This window comes from Gadus morhua, chromosome 16, assembly GCF_902167405.1.
Source record: "Gadus morhua chromosome 16, gadMor3.0, whole genome shotgun sequence".
NCBI lineage: Eukaryota > Metazoa > Chordata > Actinopteri > Gadiformes > Gadidae > Gadus > Gadus morhua.
In genome coordinates this window covers 8190980-8209549 of record NC_044063.1, presented here as the reverse complement: position 1 = coordinate 8209549, position 18570 = coordinate 8190980, and the positions used below count along the sequence as shown (strand labels likewise).

Sequence of the window (18570 nt, the reverse complement as noted above, 5' to 3'; positions counted from 1 at the left end):
AACCCCTCCCTTCAGGCCTTCAAGCCACTGCAACAAAACATGCTAGGCATAGAGGCAAGTAGACAGATGGGTAGGCTGTCCAATCATTTAATTTGGGTCGAATGAAATTATTGGACCGGCTTAATAGATCTACAGGATAAAAAAAAGAAAAGTGAGACCATTTGATTAAATTATTACTATCGAGATATAAGGAAGTTTTTCAACAAATATGACAAGAAATGCCTCTAGAATATATAGCCTACCCTTTAATATCGATCATCAATAACTTAGCATAGTATATTTTATCGCATATATCTGCGTTCAAATCGTATTGTAATCTATTTTGGCTAGGCCTGCGACGCTTCTTAAAGAGGTTTGTGGAGGTTGCATCATGCATAATACAACGGGGAGCAATAAACACACAGCGAGGATAATAAACTTGGACTTCCTAGAAACCTTCTGTTTCTTTATGTTTGGACAGATGTCCTCCCGAGATGAGACGAACACATCTGGACGACATCTGCCCTGCAGGACGTCTCGAGCCCCCGGGTCAAGGGTCATACCAGGTGAACTTCCAGGTGAGTGACGTGCCGCGGGTCGGAGGGTATGGTGGGTGGAGGGTTTGAGGGTTGCAAGATCTCGCGTCGTGTCCCCGCCCCGATGGGAGCCGACTCACCGGACGGGGGAGCGGAACTCAGAGATCAGAGATCCAGGGTTGGTTGAGGTTCCTCCTGGAGAGAGACGGTCCAGGGTCGGGAAGTTTGAGAGGGAGAGAAAGAGAGAGAGAGGTCTAGCGGGTTGAGCGGCGATGTGCAGCAGCGGGATGCGAGCCCTCCTCGGGCTGCTGTTCGCCGCGGGAGTCCTTGAGCATTGCGGTGCCGCGACGCGAAGGGACGGAAACGTGAGTACAAAACTACACTTAATAACCTATAACCTATAAATAAATCTAAAACTACAGAATAACCAAAACTAACCCCAACAACGTAATACTGCACGTAACCTAAAACTTATCCTAATAACTTAACCTACACCTAATAACGTAAAACTACACCTAATAAGTATACCTATTACTACACTTTCAACTTCACAATAACCTAAAACGAACCATTATAACGTATAACTGCATTTAAGAAACGTAGAACTGCACCTAAACAGCTAAACTAAACCTACAGATAACATACACTACGACAAATTATTTATAACCTAAAGAACCCTAACGTTACCAATATAATGAATGCACAAGACCACCAATGGTCTAATAATAGGATAATATGGTATACTAGTAATACCATATGAGTAGTTTGACTTTTAATTATCAATATGTTACCATTCTTGTAAGTGGCCTATTTATATATAATATGGATTAGTTACCATGTATATTTATAGAAGTAGCCTATTATATTTAGAGGATTCAAAGGATTTGTTGTTTTCTGTTATTTCCTATTTGATCCTTAATTTTCACAGAATCTGTTTCAACAAGAGTGTATTTAAGTTCAATTTCAAATAAACTAAAGCTGTGTGTGTGTGTGTGTGTGTGTGTGTGTGTGTGTGTGTGTGTGTGTTTGTATCTGAAAGAGAGAGAGAGAGAGAGAGAGAGAGAGAGAGAGAGAGAGAGAGAGAGAGAGAGAGAGAGAGAGAGAGAGAGAATGTGTGTTTGTGTGTTTGTGTTTGTATCTGAGAAAGAGAGAGAGAGAGAGAGAGAGAGAGAGAGAGAGAGAGAGAGAGAGAGAGAGAGAGAGTGAGAGAGAGAGAGAAAGAGAGAGAGAGAGAGAGAGAGAGAGAGAGAGAGAGAGAGAGAGAGAGAGAGAGAGAGAGAGAGAGAGAGAGAATGTGTGTGTAAATGAGAGATGAAAGCCTGTGTGTATGTGCGCATGCATGTGCGCATGTGTTTGCATGTGTGCGTGTGTGTTTGTGAGAGAAATGACGTCTGTGTGTGTCTGTGTGCGTCGTGTGTGCAGGGGCTTGTGTGTTGGGTGGAGGTTCACATATGGATGGGAGATATTTGAGCAGGAAGAGAGAATGTTCAGCAAAACCAGATGAGATGAAAGAGGAGCAGACAGATTTACATTCCCCCTCCGCCACCTCTTATTGATGATGTATTATTAATATTGTTCCTACCAAACTTTATTTATAGAATGTGTTCTGCGCAAAACCGCAGAAGAGTAATTGAAAAGGGAAATAGGAAGTGAGTTTACACATACTGGTAGATTATGGTCTAGTAGATCTATCTCTAGAAGGTCAGGTAGATGTATAAGATGTACGTCTAGCAGGTCTAATAGGTGGCTTATTTTATTTATTATTTATTATTTTTGTTTTATATGTTTTTGAGATCAGCGTAAAATTCTCAGAGATCACCCAGGTCACGACCAACCTTTTGGTGAACACTGGTCTAGTAGTTTGTGTATGTTTAGTATGTCGAGTAGGTTTAGTAGGTATAGTACGTCTAGTCTCCAACTAGACTAGATCCAGGTTCTGGTCTGAAACTGTTGGGTTCTATTGGTTGTGGTCAGGTCCCGGGGAACAGAATCCCTCCGCTCTCCAGAACCCGAAGATACGCCATCAACCCTCTGGGACACCGCTGGCAGCACTACAACCTCACCTACAAGTAGAGACACTTAACTACCAGTAGAGACACTGAACTTCCGGTAGAGACACTGATCTACCAGTAGAGACACTTAACTACCAGTAGAGACATTGAACTACCGGTAGAGACACTGAACTACCGGTAGAGACACTGAACTACCGGTAGAGACACTGAACTACCAATAGAAACTCTTGAGTACCAGGAGGGAACCTTACGACTAGTAGAGACACTTCTCTACCAGTGAAGAATATTTACTACCAGTAGAGATAACGAGTTGCCAGTAGAGATACTTGAATACCAGTATAAACACTTAACTGCCAGTACAGAGATACTTTCCCTCTACCTGTCTGCCTCTTTACCTGACTGTCTCTCTACTAGTCTCTATGTCAATCCGTCTGTGTGCAGGATCCTGAGCTACCCTAGCTCCCTGAACCGCCATGACACCAGGAAGGCTATCGGTGTAGCGTTCAGCCGCTGGAGCGACGTGTCCCCCCTCAGCTTCTCCGAGGTCACCACGCCCAACGCTACCGCTAACATCCTCCTGGGTACACACACACACACACACACACACGCACACGCACACGCACACACTCACACATTCGCAGATACACACACGCACACATGCAGAAACACAGACACACACACAGATACACAGATGCACGCAGATACACGCAGACACACACAAACACACACACAGATACACACACACACAATCACACACACAAGGACATACACACGCGCACACAACCACTTACCCATATCTTGATTATATTCATTGTATGTGCCTACCACAGATATATTGTATCACTATATACCATGTAAAAATGACCCCCCTAAAGGGACGAAAGTCTCCTTATATGTAGGAAATGTGTTATACTCTTACACACCTATAATGGCAGATATGATATCCATATATATGTGCGTGTGTGTGTGTGTGTGTGTGTGTGCGTGTCTGCGTGTGTGTGTGCGTGTAGGGTTCTACGTCCTCAACCACACTGACTGCTGGGGCTCTCCGCTGCACCCCTGTTTCGACGGTCTGAACGGGGAGCTGGCCCACGCCTTCCTGCCCCCCCGCGGGGAGATCCACTTCGACAACCAGGAGCTCTGGATCCTCGGCCGGTCCCGCTTCAGCTGGAAACAAGGTTCTATGTGACCTATATCTAGCTACGTCACACATGTATCCATGCATCTATTATCTATCTGTTCATATACATTAGATATAGATAAAGATATAGGAGTATATACCAACATCCTCAGCTGGAAACAAAGTTCTATGCGACCTATATCTAGCTACGTCACACATGTATCCATGCATCTATTATCTATCTATTCATATACATTAGATATAGATAAAGAGAAAGGGGTATTATATTATGAGTGTATATATATACCAACATCCGCAGCTGGAAACAAGGTGTATATTATCTATGTGTCTCTATATAGACAGATAGATATTTATCGCTCTCTCTCTCTGTCTCCCCTCGCTCTCCCTCTCTGTCGCTGTCTCTCCCTCTCTCTCTCTCCCCCTCTCTCTCTCTCTCTCTCTCTCTCTCTCTCTCTCTCTCTCACTCACTCACTCACTCACTCACTCACTCACTCACTCACTCACTCACTCACTCACTCACTCACTCACTCACTCACTCACTCACTCACTCACTCACTCACTCACTCACTCACTCACACTCTCTCTCTCTCTCTCTCTCACTCTGTCCCTCTCCCTCTCTCTCTCTCCCCCTCTCTCTCTCTCTCTCTCTCTCTCTCTCTCTCTCTCTCTCTCTCTCCCTCTCCCTCTCTGTCGCTCTCTCTCTCTCCCTCTCCCTCTCCCTCTCTCTCTCTCTCTCTCTCTCTCTCTCTCTCTCTCTCTCTCTCTCTCTCTCTCTCTCTCTCTCTCCCTCTCTCTCTCTCTCTCTCTCTCTCTCTCTCTCTCTCTCTCTCTCTCTCTCTCTCTCTCTCTCTCTCTCTGTGTCTGTCTATGTCTCTCGCCCCAGGTGTGTGGCTGAATGACCTGGTGCAGGTAGCGGCCCATGAGATCGGTCATGCTCTGGGTCTGTGGCACTCCCGCCACCCTGGGGCCCTCATGCACCCCAACGCCACCTTCACCGGCCAGCGCACCGTCGCCCAGGACGACATCTGGGGCATTCAGAGACTCTACGGTGCACACACACAAACGCACGCACATACATTTAAACATACACATACGCACGCACGCACGCACGCACGCACGCACGCACGCACGCACGCACGTACACACACACACACACACAAACACACCATTTTTTCCACGCTTTTTTGGGCAGTGTGTATTGGTTACTCTGCATATTTTGATTTCCATTGGCAATGAAGGGAATGTGTGTGGGTGTGCACGTGTGCACGTGTGTTCCTGCAGGCTGTCTGGATAAGAAGCGTGTGTGTGATCCATGGGCGAGGCTGGGTTTCTGCAGCAGGAGGAAGACCTTCATGAGGAAGAACTGTCCCCAGCGCTGTGAGCTCTGCTTTGGTAAGACAGACAGGAAGTACCCCCCCCCCCCCCCTCTGTGAGCTCTGCTACAGTACGACAGACAGGAAGTGCCCCCTCTGTACATGAGCTCTGCTACAGTACGACAGACAGGAAGTACCCCCTCTGTATCTGAGCTCTGCTACGGTACGACAGACAGGAAGTACACCCCCCCTGTGAGCTCTGCTACAGTACGACAGACAGAAGTACACCCCCCCTGTGAGCTCTGCTACAGTACGACAGACAGGAAGTACACCCCCCCTGTGAGCTCTGCTACAGTACGACAGACAGGAAGTACACCCCCCCTCTGAGCTCTGCTACAGTACGACAGACAGGAAGTACACCCCCCCTCTGAGCTCTGCTACAGTACGACAGACAGGAAGTACACCCTCCCTGTGAGCTCTGCTACAGTACGACAGACAGGAAGTACACCTCCTGTATCTGAGTTCTTACACTGTACACCAGGCAGGAAGTACACCCCCCCTGTGAGCTCAGCTACAGTACACCAGACAGGGAGTACAGCCTCTCCGTCTCATGGGTTCCAACAGGGGTGAGCGCTATGTTAGACTGGACTGGAGGGCCGGCTGAGCCGTGGGGACCATCTGTTGGCCCTGGGTCAGAAGTACCTCCACAGGGCTCAAAGATCCATCCCGTCTGCTTCCTGTTGTAGAACCTCTGGAGGTGGTTGCCACGCCGACGGCTGCCCCTAACAACGTTAAGGTGAAGGTGGTTCCCAGGGGGAAGGTCGTCGGCTTCCGCTGTGGAACCAACAACCCTCGCCTGGCTCCCAAAGTCCGGTCAGAACTCACCTGGTTATTATAGTCATACTAATGTAACTTGTATCGTACATGATTTAATGCAATAAGTATAGTACTACATCTAATAGTTGTACTAATTTAACTAGTATAGTCATTTTTATTTACATCATTCCTGATTTAAATATTTATTCTAATGAAACATGTATAGTAGGAACAGTAGAACTAGTTGTGAAAATATAACTATTAATGCACACTAATTGGTTGCACTTTAAACTTGTTATATTAGTATATTCAGTAACTAGTTATATTCAGTTATATGAATATAGCTAGTTATATGAATATAACTGATTATTAACTAGTTACTGAATATACTTATATAACAAGTTCCTTAAGTAATCTAAGCTGTATTAGCTGGAGCAGCTTGTGTCATCGTTCCTATAATAGTTGTATTAGTAGCACTGGTTAACGGTTATACTGGCTTAACTACTGGTATAACTAGTTCTCTAACTATTCCCAGCTGGTTTAAGGACGGGGAGCAGCTTGTGTCCTCGGTCCCGGGTCACATGGTGATGAAAGGTCGCGACCTCCGTCTCCTCGCCTCCCAATTCACAGAGGGGGTCTACACCTGCCGCCTGCATCACCATGGCAACGCAGTCTCCGCAAACTCATGGGCCGTCCGGCTAAAGCCCGAGCAGAACAGTTGAGAGAAAGAGAGAGTGTGTGTGTGTGTGTTTTGTGTGTGTGTGTGTGTATGTTTTTAGTTTTTGTGTGTGTTAGTGTGGAGCTGTGTGTGTGTGTGATACACTGGTTGTGTGTGTGTGTGTGTGTGTGTGTTACAGTGTGTGAAGTATGTCCTGCAGAGTGGGTGTGGCTTGTGGTAAAGGGGTGTGTGTAAAGGTTTATACGAATGTGGGCGTGTCAAGAGGAGTACTCCATCAGGTCTGAATCATTCATAAAATAAACTATATCCACTGGTGCGTCTCCTGTCAACTTTTCCACTATTTCACATATGGATTATGATATATAACATATATTTAATACATCATCGTTCCAAGTTAACCTAATCATACTATCTTAAAAGCAACAATAGAGTTCGCCATAATTATCTTCTTAATGATTTAAAGCTAAATATTTAGCTATCGTTCACGTACTATGCTTTGAATACATACAATTTTATGTTATCGTGCTATATAATATATCACCACCAGGAGGCGGTGTGTGAAGTGTCACTTCTGACAAGTGGGCTTCGAACGCGATGTGATTAAAGGGACATCCAGTCGTTCGATTTAATATTATTACTTGACTTTAGATACCTGTAGTCTGATTGCATCAGAATTTGAGACAACATGCTATCAATGGCCGTTTCGTTGACCAAGGGTTAAAACAGCTGATCCTTAATCTTTGACCATTGTGTGTTTTTGTTAATAGCTACCTTTCTACTCACTGGATGCATTCTTTTAGTGATAAATATTAAGAATCGAAATGTTTAAATACTAATAGCTCAGACCACTGATATTGACTGTAGTTTTCTCAGTTTGGCTGCTATGGGTAAAGTATGTTGGTCTACTTTTAAAAAATGAAATGTTTTTTTTGACATCCAAAACAAAGAGGAAGAGAACAGGGCAGCAATGTGAACCTTTATTACGTCATCACTTCCTTATCACTTAACGTCATCAATTCACATGATGTATTGTCATTTACTGTTGAAACAAAAAACAGGATTTGGTTTGACATGACTTTGTCGTAGCATTGTGGAACAGCTGCTCGCAGCTCCAGGTCCCAGTGACCTCAGGGAATGAAGATGAAGAAGATGATGATGGTGGCGAAGACATTGATGATGATGATGATGATGATGATGATGACGATGATGATGAAGAAGACAACGGCGATGATGATAATCAAGTTGATTTTGGGAGAACTTTCCTTGAACCCCCATAGTCTTTGGAATATCATGGTCTGGCGTAACCATGGCGACGGGAAGGTGTGTACAAATGTAAATTCAACATGAATTAGAGAACCAGGATCCTTTGGTCACCACCATGGCCTCCCCGCCAAGAGCTGAGGTCACTCTAAGCCCCCATACGGATGCTCTGGATTATCTGGAATATGGCTGACACACAAACACAACATGGTCAACAACAACACACACACACACACACACACACACACACACACACACACACACACACACACACACACACACACACACACACACACACACACACAGTACAGCTGGAGTCGCCATGACAACAAGCCAAATGTGTGCTGATAGTCTGGTGGACCTTCACCTTCAGATTGTCAACAGGCACACACACGCATACAAAGTACACTGTACACACACACACACACACACACAAACTTTAGCCATGCAACTACTATAAGAGCATTTTCCCATCGTTTTGATAGAAATAGTTTAGTGTTGTAATGTTATGAAAGATGACATACCTGATCCACACACCACGAAGATGAAGAGGGCCAACAACCAGGGTCCAACCACACCTTTATCATCCCCGAGATTCCTCTACACACACACACACACACACACACACACACACACACACACACACACACACACACACACACACACACACACACACACACACACACACACACACACACACACACAAATTAGTATTCAAGCAGTTTCCGTTCAGTTTTTTTCACTTAATCACACATTGGCAGCACATTAAATATAACCAAGATTGAAACAAGCAGTTTACATATAAACTTGATCTAGCTCATACTAGCTGTGGAAATATTGGTACCCACCCTGAATGCTTCTTATCCTACCGTTGGTATATTGTCACATACCGTGGATGCATTGTAACCTACCGTGGACTTGGCAACATTCCCCCTCAGAGTTATGTTCTTGCTGTGCTTCTCGTTGGCCATCCGGATCCTCTGTTTAGCCACCATGGTTGAAAACGAATAGTTGTTGAAGTAGTTGAGATGTTGAGGACGAGTGGAGAGGACTTGAGGAAGAGAGACAAGAGGCCTTTCGCGGACTCCCAACTTGTATACGTCTACACTCCAAGCCCCGCCCTCCGTCTGTGGTCGTGTCACTCGGAGAATCCACAACACACACTTTGTATAGTTAACGCCTTTTGTACTTTCAAATGACTATTCAACATAATGTTTATCAACCGGTTTTAAATACGAGTGCGATTCTGTTGTAAATTTTTCATATCCTTAAAAATACAAAAAAAACACAACAAACAAAACGAGCGAAACAGTAAAGATATTTCAAGTCTATATTTAAATAAAAAAATAACACATTTTTTAACACTTTAAATTATTACATTCTTTTTAGAACAAAGACAATAACTTAGTTTCATATTGAATTGTAATAAATTATCTATTTTATAGTTTTTGCCGATGTGGCAAAGAATGAAACGCCCCCTTTCTCTGCGCGTCCATTCCACACGGTTCTGCTTCCGGTACAGTCAACATGGCGGCCCCCATGCTCGCAGGTCTCTAAAACACACATTTATACACCTTCAATTTTCCGATGTAGTGATATGTTGTGGTGTGGAGCCCGGCTAGCGGTAGCGGTGCCTGGGTAGGGGAAGAGAGTCAGGAGATCGACTTGCTGCAGTCATGTGGCGGGATCCGGACTGTGGTCCATGTGACACATGGCAGGTTAATCCACTCTAGATACTCTTCCGTTCTAAACTACTGGTTTAAGAGTCGGGTACGTTAGGTTTGTCTACTGGTAGCCAACCGTCATTCGGCGATCCTGCTCTAAACTTATAGTTTGATCTAGTTAAATAGTAAAAGAGTCTCAGTTAAGTTAGTCACTCTCCATTTAACCATCAACTGAAGGTTCTGTTCTAAACATCCGGTTTGATCTGGCTAAATAGTCAAAAGTGTCCGGTAAGTTATCCAACTTACCAGACATTTGTCTACAGGTATCCAACATTTGGAGGTCCGTACATCTAGTGCTGTTTAGTTAGTTAGTGAGGTAACCAGAGTGCTGTGTAGTGAGTTAGTTAGTGAGGTAACCAGCGTGTTGTGTAGTTAGTGAGGTAACCAGAGTGCTTTGTTTGCTCCTCAGTTCGTGGGTCAGATGGAACGTCAATGCTGCAGGGAGTTCCAGTCTGCAAGGATGACCCTGCCTTCCCCAGGTCCTTATAGCTCTCCTGTTGCCTACCTGTCTGTCCTTCACATCTCAGCTGTCTGTCCAACTGTCTGACTCCCCCCTGTGTGTGATCCCCCAGAGACCCCCGTCAGGGCCGGGTCATGTCGTTCAGCAAAGATGGCAGTCTCTTCGGCTGGGGCAACGGACAGAAGTAAGAGGCCCGCGTGCCCCGTCTGCTCCACACACTGTAGCTCTGACTGACCGTCCGACTCTCCACCTGCCCGTCAGTCTACCTGTCAACCCGTCTGTCAGTCTGTTAACTGCCTTCTCTCTACCTTTGTCTCTCTCAGGGTCAGTGTGCTCCGGTCAAAGGACAGTGAGGTACTGCAGACGTTGGATCTTCCTAAAACAACGATGCTCCAGTTCTCTCCTCTGAACACCATCCTGGTTACCTGGCAACCATACAGCAGTACGTCTGATGTCCCATCCTAGCTCCTAGAGCTGCTCCGCTCCCTGATGTCATCGATATCTTGACCCACAGCAACTCTTGTGTGTGTGTGTGTGTGTTTGTGTGTGTGTAGCGACAGCAGATAACCCCCAGGGAGACTCTAACCTCCAGCTGTGGGACGTCCAGACAGGGGCACTGCTCAAATCGCTGTACCAGAAGAAGCTTGAGGGCTGGTGAGACCGGGGGCTAATGAGACTAGCATGTTCCAACACTGCGGCTAACGGGACTAGCATGTTCAAACACTGCGGCTAACGGGACTAGCATGTTCAAACACTGCGGCTAACGGGACTAGCATGTTCAAACACTGGGGCTAACGGGACTAGCATGTTCAAACACTGGGGCTAATGAGACTAGCATGTTCAAACAGTGCGGCTAACGGGACTAGCATGTTCAAACACTGCGGCTAACGGGACTAGCATGTTCAAACACTGGGGCTAACGGGACTAGCATGTTCAAACACTGGGGCTAATGAGACTAGCATCATGTTCAAACACTGGGGCTAACGGGACTAGCATGTTCAAACACTGCGGCTAACGGGACTAGCATGTTCAAACACTGGGGCTAATGAGACTAGCATCATGTTCAAACACTGGGGCTAACGGGACTAGCATGTTGAAACACTGGGGCTAATGAGACTAGCATCATGTTCAAACCCTGGGGCTAATGAGACTAGCATGTTCAAACACTGGGGCTAATGAGACTAACATGTTCGAACACTGGGGCTAATAAGACTAGCATGTTCAAACACTGGGGCTAATGAGACTAGCATGTTGAAACACTGGGGCTAACGGGACTAGCATGTTCAAACACTGGGGCTAACGGGACTAGCATGGTATGACACTGAAGCTAACGGAACTAGTATTGCTCACACATGCGTCTGTGTTTGTGTGTGTTAAGGTCTCCCTGCTGGTCTGAAGATGAGAAGCTTGCTGTGAGGAGTGTCAACAATGAGCTGCACTTCTTTGAAAATAACGACTTCAGTAAGAACCTCATGCACAATCCGTCTTGTCTGATATATATACTGTCTCTCCGTCTGTCTGAGATCCTCGTTTCTGTATGTCTCTTTCTGTCTGTTTGACTCAGTTTTGTGTTTTCAGACACCATCGCTAACAAGCTTCACATGCAGAAGGTGTCGGACTACATCCTGTCTCCAGGAGCTCAACCCAGCAAGGTACCCCCCCCCCCCCCCCCCCAAAATCCCAAAGTAGTACACAGGTTGAATCCCCCAGGCACACCTGGACCTCTGCACTAGAGACTTTGGGGTCCAGTGCCCAGGGGTTCAGGATGTGGTGTTGTGTTCTTGCAGGTGGCGGTCTGCGTACCGGGCAGCAAGGGAGCCCCCTCTTTTGTGCGTATCTACCAGTACCCCAACTTTGGTGGGCCCAGCGCCGCCCTGGCCAACAAAAGCTTCTTCAAGGCCGACCGAGTCTCAATGGAATGGAACAAAAAAGGTCCGGACAACCCTCTACCCGTCTGTCCTTCTGTCTGTCTGGACTAACCTCTAGCTGTATTTCGCTCAGTCTGTCTGGACTACAGTCTGTCTGGACTGCCATCGGTCTTGTCTGGACTACAGTCTGTCCGGACTGCCGTCTCTATCTGGGTGAACCTCTGTCTGTCTGTCTGTATGGTCCACCCCTCTACCTGTCTGTCTAAACAACCTTCCAACCACCCGTCTGTCCCTGCAACCAACCCCTTTAGTCTTCTCTCTGTACCACCTCCCCAACTCCCTAAGCGGCGTGCGTGTGTCTGTGTGTTCAGGCACAGCGGTGCTGGTAACGGCCAGCGTGGATGTTGATAAGTCAGGAGCTTCATACTACGGAGAACAGAATCTGCACTACCTCGACATCAAAGGAGAGGGTGCTGTTGTTCAACTACGTGAGTACACGGCCGCCCTGCGCACGGTGTCGGCGCGTACACATACATCACCCGACATGTAACCTCATCACCCGACACGTAACCTCATCACCCGACGTGTACCATCACCCTACACGTCTTCGCGCTTAACGTGATGACATTGCCCTACACATTGACTCATCGCCCTACATGACCTCATCGCCCACTAACATCCCCCCCTCACAGGTGACGTCAAACAATGTAAATGAGACAGAACGAGCATGCTAGTTTGCGCAGTGCTTCTCTAGCAGTTGTCTTGGGTTTTTGCGAACAGCGAAGAACGGGCCCATCTACGACGTGGTGTGGAGCCCAACCTCCACGGAGTTCTGCGTGGTCTACGGCTTCATGCCGGCCAAGGCCACCGTCTACAACCTCAAGTGTGACCCCGTGTTTGACTTCGGAACCGGACCACGCAATGCTGCTTACTACAGGTCAGATCCCGGACAACTCTCCACAGATGATGGTCCAAATTTATTTGACCACCTCATACAGGTTCTGACATGTTTTTAACCGATCTGGACTTCTTCGGACTGGTTCTAACCACTTAATCACACTTCCGATTTACTTCAAGTGATTCTGACTGGATTCGACTGGTTCTAAATGTTTCTGTCTGGTGTGACCTGGTTTGGAAAGATTCAGATTGTTTCTTACCGGTCTCGAATGGTGTTAACTGGTTCTAACAGCTCTTGCTTGTTGTGACCAGTCCCCAGGGCAACATCCTGGTGCTGGCTGGTTTTGGAAACCTTCGGGGTCAGATGGAGGTCTGGGATGTCAAGAAATACAAACAGGTATGGTAGTGGCCTATGGGGGAGGAGCCTAATGGGGAGGACCCTGTGGGAGGGGGGCCTCGGGGGAGTTGCAACATGAAAGAGCTTGGATGCTGTACCAAAAAATGGCAAATTTCAGATTTTCACTGATGATAAGGCAGTGACCCTAGACGCTCTTGCTTGGAGCGAGCAAAACAATCGACAGTGATTATTGGACATTTGTCTCCCAGCAATGAGGTGTTGGATGATATCCGCTGATAGTGTAATTAAATCAGCGACTGGTTGATGCTTTATGGTCCAATAACGATATTGATACAGATTTTAGTTTTGCAAACAAGATTCTTAAATACGGAGCTCCTTTGCATTACCGCCATCGAGTTGCCTTACTGCCATCTGCTGGACTGTGCCTCCGCCAATCTATTCCAACATTGCTATGCCATGTGGGAACGGGCGCAAGAAGGAAATTTTTCTAAACTAAGTTGCATGTGTGAATTGTCAAAAATTACTAGCAGTACCTGAAATGTTAACCCAGTGTATTTTACCGGGAAATAGGAGTGTAGGAGACCATGAAAGGATGTGTCTATATATAACCTACTCACTGCCTCCGTTCCAATCAGGTGTCTAAGCCCCAGGTGCCGGACTCCACCCACTTCTTCTGGTGCCCTGACGGGGAGCACATTGTCACGGCGACGTGTTCTCCGCGCCTGCGCGTCAGCAACGGCTACAAGATCTGGCACTACACCGGCACCCTGCTCCACAAGGAGGAGACGCCGGCAGGGAAAGAGCTCTGGGAGGTGCGATGGCAGCCCTCTCCGGCCGGAACCTTCCCCGAGCGACCGGTGAAGTACCAGGCCGCCCCCAGCCCTCTGGGCAGCACCCAGCCCACCACCACCCAGGCCTACCGCCCCCCCGCCATGCGCAACCAACCAGCCACCGCCAGCACCAAACTGGTGAGGGGATTAGATGAGAGGCTGCTTAACTGGATGGATGGATGATGTTCTTTGTTGCTTAGAATAATGGATACGTGGAGGGAGATGGGATACAGTGGGAGGCCAGCTGTGTTTTAGGCAGGTGGGTCTTCCCAGGTTGAAGAGTTTGTTCTTACCTGTTGTAGCATGAAGAGGAGGCTCCCCAAGACATGAGGCCTGGGTCAGACAGACAGCCGGTCTCCAAGGCAGCCCTGAAGAACCAGAAGAAGAGAGAAGCCAAGAAGGCCTCAAAACAGGCAAGTCTTCCACTGGCTCTACTAAGAACTGCCAAGTGCAACATTCTACTTAATGGTTGTACTGGGAACTGATGTTACTGGTGATAAAGTCTCTTTTTTTTTTCTCTTTCTGGTAAAAAGGAGGCAAAGCCTGACGCTGCGGAGCCCCATTCAAACTCCGCCCCCAATCCCAACAGCCAATCAGCTGAGAGCTGTGGAGACCCTGAAACAGACAAGAAGATCAAGAACCTAAAGAAGGTATGGAACTGATTTAGAATAAGAATAAGAACGCTTACAACGCTCAGAATACTAAACACTTACAATACACCTACACCAGTTGGAACTCCTAAAATACTGAGAACACCTAGATGATGATTGATTAGTAAAATTGGTGATTGATGCACAGAAACTCAAGGCGATCGAAGAGCTGAAGGAGCAGCAGGCATCTGGCAAGACTCTGCAGAAGAACCAGGTGAGTCACCCTGTCACATAATTACCATCTTTCATTCCGTGATCTCATATTTAGTCAGGATGAATGTATGGATGATAAAGGAGAAAAGGTTTGTGGAGGGATGTCAGAGGAGAGACACAATGGTGGCAGGATGATGGAGATGAGGGAATGATGGAGGGAGTGAAGGATAAAACCGAACGATGGAGGGATAGTGATGGAGGTTTACCGTTTGTATCTCCTCTAGTTGGACAAGTTGGAGAAGGAGGAGGAAGTACTGCAGGCATTGGAGGTGTTGTGTGTGTAAGAGTGACTTCATCACCTCTTTCCCAATCACCTCCTTCTTCCCATCATCATCACCTCTTCCTGCTCCTCCTTACCTTCCCCTGCCCGGCATCATTCCTCCTCCCGCCCACCATCATGGGCTGCCTTGCCACCAAGTTCACAGAGGAGTAAGACCATTGCGGTCATGTTCAATTGTTCATTCATAATAAATGAAGTTCTTTGTTCATGAAGTCTGTTTTCTTCTGAGTCCCAACCTGGAACCTCATCAGCTGCGCTACACCAGACCAAGCCTGCCATGTTCCTCCTCAACGGTCAACCACAATAAACTATAAAGATGGTGATGGGCAGAGAGAGACTTTTAGCCATCAAGCCGAAGTGCAGAAGTAAACGAGACTTAAGTAATGTTATGAATATGTAGTATTATCAACCAAATAATATATTAAACTGCACCGATAAGGACGGAACAAATATTTGAAAAAGTATGTTTGTGAATAACGCACTACATGGCGCAATTTTCATTCTTTTTCTCGTGTCATGTTCTGTGTCTTTTAGTGTTGGATGCTCAGTATTGGCGCACCGTCATTTGTGCTTTTTACTGTCAATCATTGTGTCGCTGCCTTCGATTGGTTAATCGTAGCCTGGGTGCGTTCGTTATGGCGTCCGATGAGGCCCGGTATTACGGCGAGGTTGTGTTGGTTTTAGGCACGCTCCGCCCCTCCCGGGACGTGCCACACGTCAATTCCAACTTCGACAATTCCAAAACATCCGGGAGCTACTTTCAAAGGAGCATGTGGTGAATGGAAAGGAATAAGTTATTTATCACTTTATTATCTCACTGTTTGAGTTTTTAAACACCACATATCTGTAGCTATAAGAAGTGGGATATCAAAGTTTAAAACAACAAATTAACCCTGAGTTTGGCGTGGTGGGTAACCACGTGGGAAGGGCTTCCCAGCCCTTGGTGAGTCGGACCGGGTTATGGATGCGACGCCGACCGCCGAGTTGACTTCAACACCGGGACAGCATGTGGTTGAACCACTGCAGGACGGGGGAGGTGGAGACGGCACTAGCCGACGGCCCCATCCGCTCATCGGCATCCATCTATGCGGCTCCACGGCTCTCGTCTGGCGGACAGCGGACGTCAAGGCGGCCAGGGAGGCAGGTGTGGTTGGCAGCCTGGTGGGCGCTCTGCCCCGACAGCCGAGACAGAACGGGCGGCTGGGCCGACCGCTGCAGCTCGGCCAGGAGGAGCTCCGGCTCCTGCTTCAGAAACAAGCATCGGGGGACGACCTAGAGAGTTCTGCACCGGTAGGCTAATTGGCAGGGCATGTGAATGTGGGAATATTAATTTGCACGTCGATGCAGCTCTTGGATTGAATGGATAGCCACAGAGGGATTAGCATTGAAAATTAAAAAAAATCACTTCAACCAATGTGTTAAGTTTATTTATACTTGTTAGTACTGTAGGAATGTTTTGTGTATAATGGTGTATAACATATTTTGTGTGTATCTTTGGGTATGTTTATTTTGTTGTCCCTGGCAGAATAGTGATGGAGAGGTGCAGCAGGCGCAGACAGAGTGCTACGAGGAGGAGCAGAGGAGCAGCTTTGAGGCTCAGAGCATCTTGGCCCTGGAGGAACGGAAGTCAGCGCTCCTCAGGGCGATGGGGGGAGCCAAGCAAGGTTACCACGGAAACCACACAGTAACCATGGAAATTATGCTGAAGCAGGGAGGAGGAGCTAAGGGAGAGGAGGAGGAGAGGGGAGGAGGAGAGGTGAGGGGGAGGAGGAGGAGAGGTGAGGGGGCGGAGAAGGAGAGATGAGGAGGAGAGGGACACGGGGAGAGGGTCGTCAGTGTCTGTAAATGAATCCTCTGTAAGTGCAGGTGGTGGGACGTCCCAGCCCGACGGGGGCGTGTCTGGGCGCCTGGAGGTGCTGGACCAGAGCTTCGTCTTTCCCCGCTCTGCCGTGGCCGTCCAGCTCCGCACCGCCCGGGCGGGGCTGAGCCACTGCTCAGACGAACGCACCCTCCTCAGCGCCGCCCAGCCTGGCTCTTCTCAGAGAGCCCCCCGCTCCGAGAGCCGCTTCCAGGTTTTCCGCGACCTGAGGCAGAGAGGATACTACATCACCTCTGCTGGGAAGTTCGGTGGAGACTTCCTGGTCTACCCAGGTGGGCGGAGCTTCACCTTGGAGACACTGATCTGACGATCACTATTATTAGATGCACAACTATCTTTTTTATTTAGCTGAACACTTTCATCCAAAGTAACCTACAGTGAACGCCGATCCATGTCATTAAGGTAAGGGTTGGACGGTACAGAGACAGGTCATTAAGGGGCCGGTAGGGTTTGGACAGTAAAGTGACCGGTTATTAAAGGAGGCATATTATACCATCAAGTGTGACTGTGATTAGCCTTACAGGCTGTTTTGAAAATCTGCCCCATATGACATCACTAGTGGGCGTGTCCACCTAGATCTGGGCTGGATAGGTCGTTCTACCAGCCTACCCAGTGGACTGAAGTAAATGTTGCTCATCTATCCAGCACAGATCTAGGTGGATACGCCCACTAGTGATGTCATATGGGGCAGATTTTCGAAACAGCCTGTAAGGCTAATCACACTCACACCTGGTGGTATAATATTTCCCCTTTAAGCAGGAGGAAGGGATAAGGGGGCATCCTGCTCTAGGCTGCCTACAGGTGGGATGTGTAACTCAGGCAAACTCCCAAACCACTACACTATCCTGCACCAAGTCTCACAAATCCTAACTTCTTGTCCGTGTTATGTTGTGTCTTCCGGTTGTCCAGGTGACCCCCTTCGCTTCCACGCCCACTTCATCGCGGTTTGTGTGGCTCTGGATGAGCAGCTCCCCCTGGTGGACGTTCTGGCCGTGGCACGCCTGGGCTCCAACGTGAAGAAAACGGTCCTGCTGTGTTCCCCGGGGGGACCCGCCGCCCCGGTCCACTACACCTCCCTGCAGTGGAGCGGGATGGTCTAATGGACTGTTCTGGAACAGCTTACGCATGCATCGGGACCCCACTGGACCATGATCCACGTGGAGGCAGGTCGCGACCCGACAACCCACAGAACACTGAGACCATCCGAAAGGGAGGATCTTTGGTTGAGGATCACACATTCTGGTGCGATCCACTCTGAGTATCTGAGTTTGGGGGACTGGTCCAATGGACACACTGACGTTGTCTTTTGGGAAGGTTTTTGAGGACCGGACCTCACGACTGGAGCCGACCGTTAAAAGTAGTCGTTCCAGTGTGAAGCTCTGCTATTAAAACAGCTTTCTCACCTGCATCCTTTAATCTACCAATCTGTTCATCAATCAATCTATTTAGAGTAAACTGTGATTTGCCATTATGAAACCTGGTGAAAGTTTCATATATATGATGTAGGCATTAGGATTCTGTGAGCCGATAATGGAAACTGCACAATAAATATTTGTGCAGCAATATAATTGTGCTTGTTGGTTTCAGTGTGTAGGCCTATCTGTGTGGAATGAATTGCAAAACTGGTATAAAAACATTACACAGATGATTTATAGTTGACTAATGATTAAGCTCT

General features: G+C 47.6%; 4 protein-coding genes across 5 annotated transcripts; 3 read left to right on the top strand and 1 right to left on the bottom strand.

Annotated features, from left to right (window-relative positions):
* The first annotated feature begins 477 nt into the window (after positions 1–477).
* mmp23bb (matrix metallopeptidase 23bb) lies at positions 478–6789 on the top strand. Its single transcript, XM_030379990.1, has 8 exons — positions 478–880; positions 2490–2584; positions 2969–3108; positions 3538–3705; positions 4552–4716; positions 4950–5060; positions 5728–5854; positions 6333–6789. The coding sequence occupies exons 1-8, from the start codon at positions 788–790 to the stop codon at positions 6517–6519; spliced, it is 1086 nt and encodes a 361-aa protein (XP_030235850.1). The 5' UTR covers positions 478–787; the 3' UTR covers positions 6520–6789.
* Positions 6790–7435: 646 nt separating this feature from the next.
* Positions 7436–8876, bottom strand: serp1 (stress-associated endoplasmic reticulum protein 1). The gene is made up of 3 exons (XM_030381570.1): positions 8648–8876; positions 8261–8336; positions 7436–7925 (listed from the first exon to the last, which is right to left on the bottom strand). Exons 1-3 carry the CDS (start codon positions 8729–8731, stop codon positions 7885–7887), a joined length of 201 nt encoding a protein of 66 aa, XP_030237430.1. The 5' UTR covers positions 8732–8876; the 3' UTR covers positions 7436–7884.
* A 310-nt stretch (positions 8877–9186) lies between these two features.
* On the top strand, positions 9187–15224 carry eif2a (eukaryotic translation initiation factor 2A). Of its 2 annotated transcripts, none has more exons than XM_030381568.1 (16): positions 9187–9285; positions 9870–9939; positions 10033–10104; positions 10244–10362; positions 10475–10574; positions 11299–11381; positions 11499–11572; positions 11708–11852; positions 12160–12276; positions 12569–12725; positions 12998–13082; positions 13679–14011; positions 14176–14286; positions 14407–14523; positions 14672–14737; positions 14961–15224. In XM_030381568.1, exons 1-16 carry the CDS (start codon positions 9264–9266, stop codon positions 15018–15020), a joined length of 1731 nt encoding a protein of 576 aa, XP_030237428.1. In that variant the 5' UTR covers positions 9187–9263; the 3' UTR covers positions 15021–15224. The 2 variants fall into 2 exon arrangements, with proteins under 2 accessions (XP_030237428.1, XP_030237429.1); XM_030381569.1 differs by lacking the exon at positions 9187–9285 and adding an exon at positions 9304–9454.
* Positions 15225–15731: 507 nt separating this feature from the next.
* tsen34 (TSEN34 tRNA splicing endonuclease subunit) lies at positions 15732–18463 on the top strand. Its single transcript, XM_030337226.1, has 4 exons — positions 15732–16306; positions 16542–16680; positions 16883–17167; positions 17805–18463. Exons 1-4 carry the CDS (start codon positions 15977–15979, stop codon positions 17993–17995), a joined length of 945 nt encoding a protein of 314 aa, XP_030193086.1. The 5' UTR covers positions 15732–15976; the 3' UTR covers positions 17996–18463.
* Positions 18464–18570: the final 107 nt, after the last annotated feature.